Genomic DNA, 14,779 nt, shown 5'->3' on the forward strand with positions numbered 1-14,779 from the left:
GCTCCTGGACATTCTACTACCAATTTTTGGGGTACTTAAGTATAAAATTCAAGACATGATTGAGGCCAGAGACATAATTTTAAGAAGGAGAGATGAATAAAGGCTGAGTGTTAGCAAGAATCCTCTTCCTACACACAAGGATACTGTTGGAGTTATTACTATTGACGAGGAGATTAAGGAATCTACTCAATACATTGTAGATGAAACTAGGTAATATGGGTCATTAGAGAACCATTCATACTGGAAGAAGAAACCTCCGAGGTCAAGAAAAATGCTGATCCTTTTATTTTAGATGTGATACCTTTTGAATATGAGCCTTCAGAACTTGTGGTACTCGAATTGCCTGAACAAGCGCCTGTTCTTAACCTACAAGAAGTTTCATGAAATTATAGTGAGTCTATTTTATTGATTGGAGGAGAAGAAATGCCAAAGAAGGAGGTGACAGCCGTCACTAGATCTGGAAGAATCATAAGTGAACATGTAGTTAACGAGCCATCAAAAGAAAAGAAAAATGTCTAGCTAACAAGACCAGCTGTGACTAAAAAAGAGGCATTCAATTTCCTTAGAATGTTGAAGAAAAGTGAGTATAAAGTGATCAAATAATTGGATAAAATGCCCGCTCACATTTCTATGTTGAATCTGCTCTTAATTTCAGAATTTCATAGAGAAGCTCTACTCAAGATGTTAACTGAGACTCAAGTGCTTAAGAGTATTTAGGTTGACAAATTCACCCATATAGTCAAACATGTTTTGGTTTCAAATCAGATTTCTTTTTCTGATGAGAATTTAACTTCTGAGGGAATTGGACATAACAGAGCATTGTATATCTCAGTTTGTTGTAATGAGAAGTTGTTGCCGAGAGTTTTAATAGACAACGGATCTACTTTGAATATCTGTCCATGGAATACTTTGGTTAAATTGAAATTTCAAGAAGCTAAACTTCGGCCGTCTGCAACTATGGTGAGGGGATTTGATGGCACAAAAAGAGAATCAACGGGAGAAATGGACTTAGTACTGGAAATAGGACCTGCCCAATTCTAAGTCATGTGCCAAGTCAGGAATTTCTCAAGTGTTTATAATATTCTATTTGGATGACCTTGGATTCACGATTTGAGTGCTATATCATCTTCGCTCCATCAGATATTGAGATTTCTAGTGAATGACCAATTAATCACAGTGTTTGCAGAGGATGATTGTACTATGATCGTCGATTTCGGACCAAATGAGGAAGATGGTAGAAAAGCTTTGGTTTCTTCCCACCATGTGGCTGATATCGTTTCAGTAGGTTGGGTATCTAAAAACAAGTCAGTGGTGGGAATGAATTTGCCAGAAACCAGCGTTATGATGGCTAAAGAAATTATTCAAGGAGGATAGGAAATAGGCAAGGGTCTCGGGCATAACTTACAGGGAATACTGGAACCAATAGAGATTCAAGGAAAGAAGGACACCTTTGGACTAGAGTTTCAACCTACTTCTACGGACAAGAAAGAAATGCTGGATCACAAGAGAGTGGAAAAGGAAGGAAAACAAGTTGTCAGGAGTATCCCACCATTACATTACACTTTTTCCCATCCAACGGAAGTAATTAGAACTGAATTGGACCAGATCGATGAGGTGGATATCGGTTTGTCTAAACTGTTCGTGGGGGTTACTTATGAGGGTGAACCGTCGGAGAATCCAGAATTTTCAAAGGTCTCCAGGGAAGTAATGAAGAATTGGACCATTTATTTTCTTCCCTCTCGAGCTATGAAAGAAATCATTTGCATTGTTCATCTTTTGGCTTTCAGTTTTATAAATAATTTTGAATCAAATGTCTTTGCAATACAAGTCTTATGATCAAGTAGTGTATCTTTTGTTAAGTAACGCATTATGACGTTTTGTCCTTTATTTGAAATTTAATGAAATACACAGTGTTCATTTTTCAATTGTTTTACTTATGCATTGTTGTATCTATTTCATTCTTTTTCAGATGGCCAAAAATAAAATGCATTGACCCTTTGGATATCACTATTTCAAAATTTGATGACTACAATCTCGATATCTCTCACGAATTCAAAATTATAGAATCGAAAATTCAAGACAAGAGCGATAACGAGGAAGAATTTGAGTCTTTGTTAAAGAATCTTGAACAATATGAAGAGAAATCAAAACCTAACTTAGAAGAAACAGAAATCATTAATATTGGCACTGAGATCGACGTCAAGAAGATAAAAATTAGCATTCATTTGAATAAAAAGCAGAAAAAAGAGATGATTGAATTCTTGACCATGTTTAAAGATTTGTTTCCTTGGTCCTATGATGACATCACGTGTATTTCGACAGATATAGTGGTTCACAAATTGCCAATGGACCCAAATTTTTCACCGGTGAAACAGAAACCTTGCAAATTTAAACCGGACATAAGTCTCAAAATCAAGGAGCAAATTGAGAAGCAACTCAATGCCAGGATTATCATGATATCTCATTATCCTATTTGACTTTCAAATCCAGTCCCCGTCCCGAAGAAAAGTGGAAAGGTAAGGGTATGTGTTGACTACCGAGATTTGATCAAGACTAGTCCGAAAGATGATTTTTCCTTGCCAAACATACATATCTTTTTGGACAATACCGTTGGGAATGAGATCAAGTCTTTTGGCGATTGTTTTTTCGGATACCATCAAATTCTAATGACAGAAGAGGATAGAGAAAAAACTACCTTAATCACTCCATGGGGAACATTTTGTTACTGAGTGATGCCGTTCGAATTGAAAAATGCTGGAGTTACTTATCAAAGGACCATGACTACTTTGTTCCACGATATGATTCATAAGGAGATGAAAGTTTATGTGGATGACATCATAATCAAACCCAAGAAAGCGGAGAATCATTTGGTTGATTTGAAAAAGTTATTTGAAAGATTGAGAAGATATAATTTGAAATTAAATCTTGTGAAGTGCGCTTTCGAGGCTCCTATCGACAAATTATTGGGATTCATTGTCAGTAAAAAAGGCATAGAGATAGATCCGACAAAGATTAAAGCAATTCGTAAAATGCCCGTGCCAAAAACAGAAAAGGATATGAAGAGTTTCTTGGAAAAAATTAATTTCATTGGCAGGTTCATTGCTCAATTGACTTCTACATGTGAGCCTTTGTTTAAATTATTGAAGAAGAATGTACCATTGTATTGGAGTGAAGAATGCCAGCAAGCTTTTGATAAGATCAAGAATTACTTGTTGCACCCTCCAATTTTAGTGCCTCTCAAGCCGGATCGACCTTTGATCATTTACCTGTCTGTGATCGACGAGACTGTGGGATGTGTTTTGGGGCAACATGATGATTCTGGAAAAAAGGGGCAAGTCATTTATTGTCTTAGTAAGAAGTTCACACCTCACGAGGCAAAATACTCATTTCTTGAAAAGAGTTGTTGTGCCTTGACTTGGGCAGCTCAGAAACTGAGGCATTATTTGCTTAGTCACACCACCTATCTTATCTCTCGTTCAAATCCTTTGAAGTACCTACTGGAGAAATCAATGCCAACCGGACGCATGGCTAAATGGCAAATGATCCTTTCTGAATTCGATATCATCTTCACCACGCAAAAGGCAATCAAGGGGCAGGCTATAGCAGATCATTTGGCTGAAAATCTAAGAAAAGATGATTATCAACTGCTTCACACTTATTTTTTGAATGAGGAGGTCCTGTTTGTTGGTACAACGAAAGATATGAATGAACAATGCCCTGAGTGGAGACTATTCTTTAATGGTAGTGCTTCAAATTCTTTCGAAGTTGGGATCGGAGCTATTCTAGTACCGCCTGAAGGAAAACATTATCCTGGTTTCGCTAAACTGTGATTTTTCTGCACTAACAATATGGCTGAATATGAAACTTGTATTTTTGGATTAAAAATGGCATTGGAGATGGAGATCAAGAATTTAAAAGTGTTCAGTGAATTCGATCTGCTCGTGCATCAAACGTTCAAAGAATGGATAACTCGAGATTCAAAAATTTTGTCATATCATTGCAATTTATTAGATTTGGCAAACAAATTCAGAAGTTTGGAGTTCCGGCATATTCCATGTACTCGAAATAGTTTTGCTGATACTTTGGCCACTTTATCTTCAATGATTCAACATCTAGATGAGTTGGTGATTAACCTATCCAGATTCAATTACAAGAAAAGTCTGCACATTGTCTGGTTATGAAAAATTCTTCTGATAGTCATCCCTGGAGCAGCGATATCAAGGAATTTCTCAAAATCGGGTCCTATCCTCCGGGTGCTGATATGACTGCTAAAAGTTTCTTGTGCAAATTATCATCCAAGTTTTTCTTAAACGGAGTGATGGTATATAAAAGGACGTCAGACTTGGGCCTTCTAAGATGCGTTGATGAAGATGAAACAGATTATTTAATGAAAGAAATGCACAATGGTGTATGTGGATCATATATGAATGGGCATTTATTGGCAAAGAAGATCATGAGGACAGGATATTTTTGGCTTACTATGAAGCATGATTATGTAGATTTTGTCAGAAAATGCATTAAATGTCTGTTGCTGGAGATGTTATGCACACTTTCTCCACAGAATTACACAGTATGACTGCTCTCTGACCATGTTTAATGTGGGGTATAGATGTAATTGGAACCATTGATCCTCCTGCTTCAAATAGGTATCGATTTATTTTGGTGGCAATTGAATATTTTACCAAATGGGTCGAAAATGAGTCTTACTAGCATGTGACTAAGAAGATGGTGACAGATTTTCTAAGGAAACACATCGTTTGTCATTTTGGCGTGCTAGAGACATTAATCACCGACAATACAAAGAATCTTAACAATGATATGATGGATGGATTATGCGAACAATTCAAAATTAGGCATCAGAATTCTACTATTTATAGACCATAGATGAATGGAGCTGTGGAGACAGCGAATAAGAACTTGAAAAAGATAATCCGTAAAATGATCGAAAGACATCGTGATTGGCACGAAAAACTCCCCTATGCATTAATGGCATATAGAACTTCTATTCAAATTTCTATTGCGGCAACGCCTTACAACCTTATGTACGGAATGGAAGCAATTTTGCCAGTTGAGGTCGAAATTCCCTCATTGCGCATAATAATGGAGACCAAACTAGATGAAACTAATTGGATTAAACAACATCATGAACAGTTATTTTTGATTGATGAGAAAAGGTTAAATGCCATTTGTCATGGTCAGTGCTATCAAAAGAGAATGGCCCATGCTTACAACAAGAAGGTCAAACAGCGACTATTCGAAGAAGGAGACAAAGTGTTGAAACGAATTTTGCCAACGCAAGAGGAGGCCAAAGGCAAGTTTGCACCAAGTTGGCAGGGCCCTTCTATCGTCAAGAAGGTATTGCCTGGTGGAGTACTTATTCTCACAGAAATGGATGGACGAGTTTTCTCTCAACCGATCAATTCGGATATGTGTAAGAAATTTTTCATCTGATAAATGGAAGTTTCCTTTCAGGGTTAATGCGAAGAATGGAATGAAAGTCAGACCTTCTTCATTTCCAATGAAACATTCTATCCCTAGTTTTCCCTTTTGAATTTTCAGAATAAATTATTTCGTTTGGCAACCCCTGAGGATCGCAAACCCCACACTGGGGCAAGTTTGAGTTGAAAAAAAAGAAAAGAAAAGTCTCAAGAGGTGAAAAGTGATAGAAGAATAAAAGGAAAAGAAAATTAAAGAAAAGAATCTCAGTTGAGAATAAATTGGGGTAATTTTAGTTTAATCCTAAATAGGGTTAATATGAAAATGCGATTTCAGGTGATTTAAACACTTATAAAATCTGTCTTCAAACCTTAACATTTTCATAGTACCTCACCTGACCACATTATGAAAAACTGAAAGTCCTGACTTCCGTTCTTTGCATCACCTCTTTTAGGAAATTTTCTAATCACATGGCAAATGATGTTTACGTGCATTCACCAAAATCTTACAAAGGAAGGATCACCTTACTGATGCTAGAAATTTTGAATACATATCTAGATTGATAAGAGTTGAAATGGACACTATTCTTCAAGTGAAAACCCGAAAGGACACCTTATAAAAAAGAGAAAAAAATAAAAAGAGAAAAAAAAGAAACTGGAGAAATGATGAAAGAAAAAGCAAAAAAGTGGGGGTAGCTTTAGTGAAAACCCGAAAGGGCGCTAAGGTAAGGTTTTATGAGAAAAAGTGAGCTTGGAATTGAATGGCCGGTGACTCAATTCATTTGAATTTCTCTTTACGTTATAGTTTTGTTGCCAGCATTGAACTCCGGAGGGACGGTATCTAAAGGGTCAAACGTGGTATTTTGTTTGAGATCAATGAGTTTTGGTTCATCAAACATAAACTTTTGAGTTTACAGGCTCATTTCTCAAAGGTCAATTTTCTTTCAATAAAGGTAAATGGTTGTTTTCATGTTACTGGAATTTTCATCATTTTTGTGTAAATAAAATATTTTTTCATGTGTTTCATGTCTCATTTATCTCATTGGGTTTATCAAATGGCAATCCCTATGATTTATTGAAAGTACCTGAATACCAAATGTCATATTTGATCAGCGTTGGAAGTTATGAAAACTTGATACAGTTCGCAGAGTAAAGTTGAGTTTTTGCTACATCGGGGAATAACGTTCAAATACTCATATTTACACATTTCTTGAAAGTGGGATTGATTAAATAGTGGTGGCATTATCTGTCATTATAATTATTCCTCTTTTGCAGGTCCAAAGGTCCAATAACATCACACTGGGGCAAATCTTTTTAGAAGAGTCATCTATCTCCATCAAAATCTTCGAAGTTTTACAAAAGGCATTATGTAATAATTTTTTAATTTCATGGCAGGCTCGAGTTTTATCCCACTGACCAATTTTTTGGCAGGTTCGAATTTTATCCCACTGATTAATTGTTACGGCAGGTTTTGATTTTATCCCACTGACATTTATATGTTTGCTTGTTTCAGTTCGCGGCAAGATAATAGGTAGGTATTTGGTGTCTACGTTTTTGTCTTGAGTTTTTTCGAAACTCAGACAAAGAGGGGTAAGTTGTAGATACCAAAATTTTTATTTTATTTTTATTTTTATTTTTATTTAACCAAAGTTCACAAAATGATAGTTAGCTATTTTTATTAAATTAGGTTCATCATTTTTTAAAACATTTTTTTGCATTAAATTTATACAAAAAGAAAAATTTCATAACTAAAAATTTCAATATTTTTAATCTTTTCAAATTCAATTTTTTTAAAATAAAATGAAAATTTGCAAGGCAAATCTCAAATAGGAATTTAACATTTTATGTTTACTCTAAATTTGCCTTGAAAACTAAAAAGAAAGAAAAAAGAAATAGGTGGAATGCATGCAAGATAGCTAAGTGGATTGAGTGAATATTAGCCATGTATTTTTGTCTTTTGACTAACACAACACTTGCTAGAGATTAGGTGGCAACAACAGTTGTGGAGTTGGGATGAGAAATCTAGAAAAGAAAGGAGAAAACCAGAGAGCTTCGAACACAAGAGGAAAAGAAAGAAAGAAAGAAAAAAAGAAAGAAAAAAAGGAAAAAAAGAGAAAAACAAGAGAAAGAAAGAAGGGGAAGAGAATCTGGAGAATCAGAGAGAAAAAACAGAAAGACAAATGAAAGGAAAAGGAAAGACAAAAGAGAGAAAAGAGGGAGGAGAGAAAATTTTTCCAGAATTTTTTTTAGGTTCATGCTGGTTTGTCGTCAATTTGGGAGGCAATCTTCTCAACTAAATTGGCTTCTTCTTGGATGTTTTAAGAGATCTGGGATATCTACAGAAGAAGAGGTTTAACTTTTGTTCAGAAACATTTTCGAAATAACATTGGGAAGACATCAAATCAGGGTTCAAAAGCAGGAGCTTGTCATTCCTTACAATTTTCTGGAGCTGCGTGTCAGAGGAAATTTTCACTATTTTTTTTTCACATTCTCTTGGGCTTATTTCTCGTTCAAAAACACTTGTTGGGATAGAGGTAATCCAACTGTATCCCTTATTCATGGTAAACTTTCATTAATCCTCATTTTTGCTTCAAGATTGGGTGAGTTTTCTTTTGTGGTTTATTGTTTTATAGTTCGTGTACCCATAGTTGTGACTGATGTTGATGATTTCTTATGAATTCGACATTCTGCCCTTGCTAGTAGATCCTTTATAATAGTTGAGTCTATCAGGACTCTTAGAAGGAGACCGAGAGTTTGCTGCAACAAGCTTGAAGTTCTTGGCTTGTTGCAACAATGTTGACAGATCCATTTTTCTTTTATTATTGTGTTATAGTGGTTGTCATCTTTCATGTGTTTGGTTTGCTGTTGATGGAATGGTTCTGTTTTAAAGAGGGCCGTGAGTGGAATCATTTAATACCTTCCAAAAGATTGCAGATTGCAATCTTATCAGATTCCATGTTTATTATCAAAGCAAGCTATTCTTTGTAATCTTCTAGTCCTCCCATCATGTGGTTGCCTTGCATTTCATTGGTTTGCTTACTGTTTGGAAGGGATATCATGTGCAAGTCTACCTTTAATTATAAAGGAATGATTTGTGATGTAGCATCAGGATTTAATACGACAAGTCTCTTGCAACAGTGTAAATCTGCACTTTGGAAATGTCAATTGCTCTAACTGAAGTTTATGCTCATGCTCAGTCGTTCCAGTTATAGTATTTGTTCGGTATTTGTATAGCCTCTCTCTATTTCTCTTATCTTGAGTTCAGTGTTTGGTAATGGGGTGAGTTTGTAATGTTGAAATAATTTTCCTTGCAAAAAGTTTTAAACCAGAAATTTGGAAGGAACCTAAGGTTTTGATGTTTCCTTGTTCTTTCTCTTGCGTTTTTGTTATGCTTTTGGATTCTACCAATTCAAGTCGTTGGGGCTAAATTCCATTCAAGTTGAAGTTGTATTGATGGAAAGTGACTTCATGAAGTTTTGTGTCTTTGCTTTATGAGTTTAGATTCATCTATCAATTTCATGAAAATGATTTGTTTTGTTTAGAAATCACTTTGCTCATAAATAAAATGGTCAAAATAATAGTGCTGATTTTCTTTAATATGTTTGCAAATCTTCATGAGTTAACTCAAGTTTTATCAAAAGAATTTCAAGTGAACTCGTTAAGTTTAGATTTTGGATGCTTCATGATTTAGTGAATTAAGGTGATGGCTTTTGAATCATTAATTTGCATTTTTGTTTGATAAGTTAAATTGTTCAACTATATTTAACTACATGCTTGGTTTAAATGGCATTTAATTTGTAAAATTTTAGGAACCTTGAGTTGATTTCAAATAATTTGTTTCGTGTTTATCAATTAAATTGGTGCATTGACCATTTGGTTATTTTTGGAGGGTAAATAAGAGAAATTTCATTTCATTAAGTCACCAATTCAAGGGAGGTATACTCTACCAATTATTTTGATTTTTACTTGATCCTACGTGTTTATTGCATGTAATTACATGTTTTAATTTTCTTGTTTTATTTACTTTTAGTGTTATTCATTTACTTGATTTTGGTAAATTATTTGAGAGGCATTTAAATGCCAAATTGTAATAGCTAGATGTTTAAGACATGTATTTAGTTAGAATATGTAATAGATAGGTTTTAATTTTGCCAAAAATGTATTTAGTTAGGTTTTATTTGCGTCTTTGCTTGTGTGCTTGCATGCTTGTGTGTTTATATATTATTCGCTTTGCTTAGGGCCTTTGCATCTAGATATCATGCTTACGTGTTATGTGATCTATGTGTTTTATATATTTATTTGCTTTAATTATGCTTTATATGATTTATTTAGTTATAATAAATGCATGACGCCACCACACTAGCTCAACGCTAGTGAAGACTTATAGACATGGGTTAGTCCAATGCTAGACCCTTAGGGATCATCCACACTCTAGATCATGTTTGCGTGACAATCACTACATTTCATGCATAGTTTCTACGTTTTAGGATTCTTACCATTGTGCATGATATTTCCTCTATATGTAATCCCTTATCTTTATATATGAAACATGACATTTAGACTTGCATTCCATTTAGGAAATTAGATGTCGGTTAGTTCATTTGCTTGACTAGATTAAGAGAGTCACCCTTCAAATATAGGAAATGAACGAGTATGAATTCTTAGCCTTAGCACGCTCGTATCTCCTTTATAAAATGAAAAATTGAGTCACAAATCTTAGTCCCTTATACCCGTTATGTTGCATTCCTCTTTTTTAGGTCATATATATTTATATATTATAATTTTTCTTTTCTTCGAGTCTCACTTTTTGCATATTCGTGACCTCTTCTAAGAATCATTTTGGGCATCACAATTAATGTGATTCACACGAATCAAATTTTGAAGAGATATTTCAACCCTCTCGATATTCATTAGATCTAGATTTGCATCCATGTAGTAACATCCAAAATGTGATAAGTTTTATAGGTTAGATTAAGAAAATTTTTAACTAAATCTCGTAACTAGCCTTGGCTAGGTTGGAAGGGTGCCTTAGGTTTGATTCTATCAAATCTTTGCCTTCCTTTTTTTCAATCGTGACTCTCGAACTCTTTTATCTTGTTTTCAAAGATCTGGAGTCGTCTAAAAAGGGTTTTATCTTTTTTTTTTTATTAAAAATACATTTTTAGGTGATTTGATACACCTTAACTCAATACTAACTGGCGCCTCCTATTTTTTCTTAAAAACCCTTTTTAGGTTATTATTTTGGACCCAAATTGTCGCTTTTTTTTAAAGTCCCATTTTAGACTCTTTTCTTTTTCTTTATTCTCTAAAAATAAAAAACTAAATTTCACTCAAAATTAATCAAAAAATTTATTTTTTATAACTCGTAATTTTATTTTTTAAAAAATGGGGCGCGACAAGTTTTCCCTTAAAACTGGACAAAACTCATTGTCAGTAAACCCAAGATTAACAACATTCAAGTGCAATTTATATTTCAAATATCAAGTCCAAGCAATAAACACAAACATACTACAAGTACCACACATTTCCTCCCCCACACTTAAAATAAACATTGTCCTCAATGTGTAGGGAAAGAAAAACAGCGAAAGATAGAAAGAAGTACTCCACAGTGCAATGGTTGAGATCCAGATCTACCATGATTCACGAACCTTCGCCAAAAGGCACAAACATCTACTAATACTGTGTGAGAACCCGTAAATCCCCTAATAATTTTCCTAGGGTTTATTTCCTTTAATGGCATGTTTTCTGCATTTTCTGGCTTAGGAAAATTTTCTTGGTGGATTTTATGAGTAAATATAGTTTTTAGATGATTTTTCTAGCATTGGGTAGTTTTTGAAAAATTAAGAATATATAATGGACGTGGGACCCACTAGTGTGAAAAGTTCGGAAAAATTCGGCCAATTAGGTTAAATTCCGGATACTGGTGGAAATTTATCGGATGTTAAGAGATAAGTAGAGGGTGAGATTTGATTGATGTGAGAGGAAAAAAAAGATAGGATTGCATTAATGAAGGTGACAAGTGTCACCATTATATTGGATATGACTTATGACAACTATTCACCTTTTGGACTTATTTGACCCATTGATTAAATATCTCAAAATTACCACAAAAATCACCATTTCTTACCTCCTTGGTGGCCGGCCCTCTCTAGCAAAGAAGGAAGAGAAACTCTTCAAAATCTTGGCAACTATCTAGCTCAAATCCTCCAAAACACTTGCTTGATCTTGTTTCTACTCCATAAAATCTCTCCATTTGGTGTTAGTGGTTAGTTTGGTGAAGTTTTTGGAGAAGCTAAGGTGTCCTACAACTCTCCCTCTCTTGTTTACTAGGTGAGTGGTGAATGAACTTCCTCCTACACTTAATGAAGCTTGAGTTGTGCTTAGTGGTAGCTAAAGTGCTGAAATTTGTGGTTTATTTCTTGGTTTGAGATGAATTGGTGAAGTTTTCAATTTATTGATGATTTTTCTGGTTTAATATGATCATGTTGTTGTGGCCTTGTATGATGATTGGCAATGGCCTAGAATGACTCTAGTAAGTGTGTATGATTGGTAATTGCAACCAATTTTGGGTTTGGAAGGAAATGTGAAAAGTTAGGGTTTCATAACCCCAATTCTGTCCGGTTTTGTATCATATGGTTAGAGGTCGAATTGGCCTTTTCTTAAAACATGAAAGTTGTAGGTATTGATGTGTTTGAGGTGCCTGTAAAATTTCAGGTCATTTGTAATAGTGTAGAGTGAGAAATGTCATTTTTACTGTTGCTGTTCTGGGTTCATCAGGATGGCCGAACTGCGCCTGTAATCGGCTGTTTTGACTGGAATTGCTTTGGATTTGGTTGTTGAGGTCTTCTGATGAAATGTAGCTTGATGTCTTAGCTACCTTATGCCTTTGGAATCAATGAATTTGGACTTGTATAGACTGAGTTGGACTAATTACAGCATAGTGTAATTTGTAAACCTGCAATTAAGGTTCTGGTTTGGTATTTTGCATATTTGACCTAGTTGTGCTAGGATTTGGACTGAGTGGCCTTCTACATTGTTGTAGCCCTGTATTTTAGCTTCGAGATGGTGGGTCTTGCACCCTCATCCGATAAGCATAGCGCAATTTGTGCCATTACCGCAAAGTAAGGACGAAAACTGTTTTGTCAAGGTCAAGTTAGTTACATTGCTGAAATTTCTGGTTACCTATGCTACTTGTCTATGTTTATAAAAGCCTATTGGGGTTGTGATTGGCATTGCTTTATGACTCGTTATCGAGTCTCATTGTACTTGTTTACGTGTTCTAGGGCGTGACGGTGGTTCACGACATTCTCTTGACGGAAGTGCATGAAACAACACTTAATTGATAAGTGAGTATACTACTCACTTGAATGTTACAATGTGGCTTTGCTATATGTGATTTTGATGCCTTGAAGGCTTATTTGGCTATTGGAATTGATTGAGGTGAGGGTGTACTTGACCGCCCTCACCCCTTGTGATACCGTTAATGACTGTTTACCGTTTCACTGATATACTGCACTTGCTATATGAGATATTGAATTCACTTCATGAAAACTGATTTGGTGTCGTTTGGACGAGTATCCAACGGCCTTACTGTACTACTGAGCTCAACCCCGTTGGTAGTCAATTGAATCGAGCCGGCGAGGGCTTGGTCGTGAAAATTGACATGCCACGGGGACTGTACTGGGGAATCTTGTAGTAATGAGACTCTTGATTCCGGTAAACTCGAGTATTACCAAAAGCTACTGATTGGAGTGCGGGCCCGGTTGGGGTATGTTTGGTGGAAGGAATGGGAGTGAAGTGGGTTCTACGGTTGGTACTCATAAACGTTGACGGAGAGTCAATGAGATTGGATCAAGAATGTAAGCGTGGAAATGGGCTCTTGAGAGCCGTCCGTATCCTTTTACCGACTTGTTTTATTCTTTAATTGTGTACTTGAAGTGAAAGGTTATGCTATATGCTCTTTGTTGCTTATGTGGTAGTAACTCACTGGGCTTTAGCTCACTCCGTTCCATTTGTTTTCCTTACAGGAAAATGATCACTTTTGGAAAGATCATACTTGTTGGTTGCCAAGTTGAGCTCATGTAAATGCATATTTTGAATAGCTCCTTGAGGGTGAAAACCCTAAGTATTTTGTTTCAACCAATGGTTGGTTGTAATTGGCTAATTGCACGTGTATGAACTTGTTGGATAGTTTGGTATCCCGCTTTGGCTTGTAAATGTTGAATTTCAATGTATTTATGTTTGGTTGATGTTTGGATGGTTTTCGGATCAATTTGTATTTCAAACGGCGAAAGAAAAAATTTTGGCGGGAATGAACAGGGCCAAATCCGGCCAGGAATCCGGCCAGTTTCTGGCCAGATTGTCGGACGGATTGCCTTGGGATTTTTTTTGAAAATCCGGCCTTGCTCACTGGACAGTATCCGGCCAAGAATCCGGCCGGTAATCCGGCCAGATTCCGGCCGGATTCTGTTGTGCCAGGCCACTATTCATCGTTTTCATTTTTTTTCATGTTTTTTTTTTATTTTGGTATTTGTGGCTTGTCCGAGCGCACTTTTGCTTTCCCGAAACATTCTAGATCGCGTGTAACTGCTCGTTAGTCCTGGCGAGAGCTGGGCAGGCAGTCCGCTAACCCCTTTGGTTCGCTTTAGGGGAAGGTGGGGCTGTTACATACTGTCCAGAAGATCCAATGTAAAAGAAATAATTAATGGCACCCTACATAAGAAAAGAAAAGAAAAGCTAAAAGAACATTGAAGCAAAGCAAAATGCAGCTCAAGGTGCCAGCCCAGAGCCTGCCTCACTAGCGGATCCATGACTATCAGCACTATCTCCAGGAGTAGGGCGAGGCTGAGGAGTGATGCCTAAATGATCCTCCATTTAATACATCGTAACGTCATAAGAATCTAGGCGAGCATCAATTTGATCAAGTCGCTCAACGACTTGATTCTAATGGCAGTCTAAAATGTCGAAGAGTTGCTGCCAGTTGGAACGCTGTGGAGGTGGAGGTGGTGGTGAGGCAGAAGTAGATGGCCTGGCAGAAGTAGAGGGACCGATTTCGCCTTGTTCAGTGTGACCAGCTTGTCTTGATCGATGTCTCAATGTGTAATTTATATTCCAAATATCAAGTTCAAACAATAAACACAAAAATACTACAAGTACCACACATTTCCACCCCCACACTTAAAATACACATTGTCCTCAATGTGTAGGGAAAGAAAAACAACAAAAAATAGAAAGAAGTACTCCCCAGTGCAATGGCTGAGATCCAAATCAACCATGATTCATGAACCTTCGCCAAAAGGCACGAACATCTACTAATACTGTCCAAAAGATCCAATGTAAAGAAA

The 14,779-nt window shown here is 36.1% G+C and overlaps 1 protein-coding gene across 1 annotated transcript; it reads left to right on the top strand.

Annotated features, from left to right (window-relative positions):
* Positions 1 to 4,884: 4,884 nt before the first annotated feature.
* Positions 4,885 to 14,505, top strand: LOC113704519 (uncharacterized). The gene is made up of 2 exons (XM_027226417.1): positions 4,885 to 5,355; positions 14,389 to 14,505. Exons 1-2 carry the CDS (start codon positions 4,885 to 4,887, stop codon positions 14,503 to 14,505), a joined length of 588 nt encoding a protein of 195 aa, XP_027082218.1.
* The last annotated feature ends 274 nt before the right edge of the window (positions 14,506 to 14,779 follow it).

The sequence above is a fragment of the Coffea arabica genome, chromosome 8e (assembly GCF_036785885.1).
Source record: "Coffea arabica cultivar ET-39 chromosome 8e, Coffea Arabica ET-39 HiFi, whole genome shotgun sequence".
In the NCBI taxonomy this organism is placed as follows: Eukaryota; Viridiplantae; Streptophyta; class Magnoliopsida; order Gentianales; family Rubiaceae; genus Coffea; species Coffea arabica.

Bases quoted from the DNA above. Each gene is read 5' to 3' on its own strand.
- LOC113704519 (XM_027226417.1), top strand. From the start codon at position 4,885: ATGAATGGAGCTGTGGAGACAGCGAATAAGAACTTGAAAAAGATAATC. The intron at 5,356-14,388 runs GTATTGCCTGGT...TTCTAATGGCAG, and splicing joins GCCCTTCTATCGTCAAGAAG to TCTAAAATGTCGAAGAGTTG.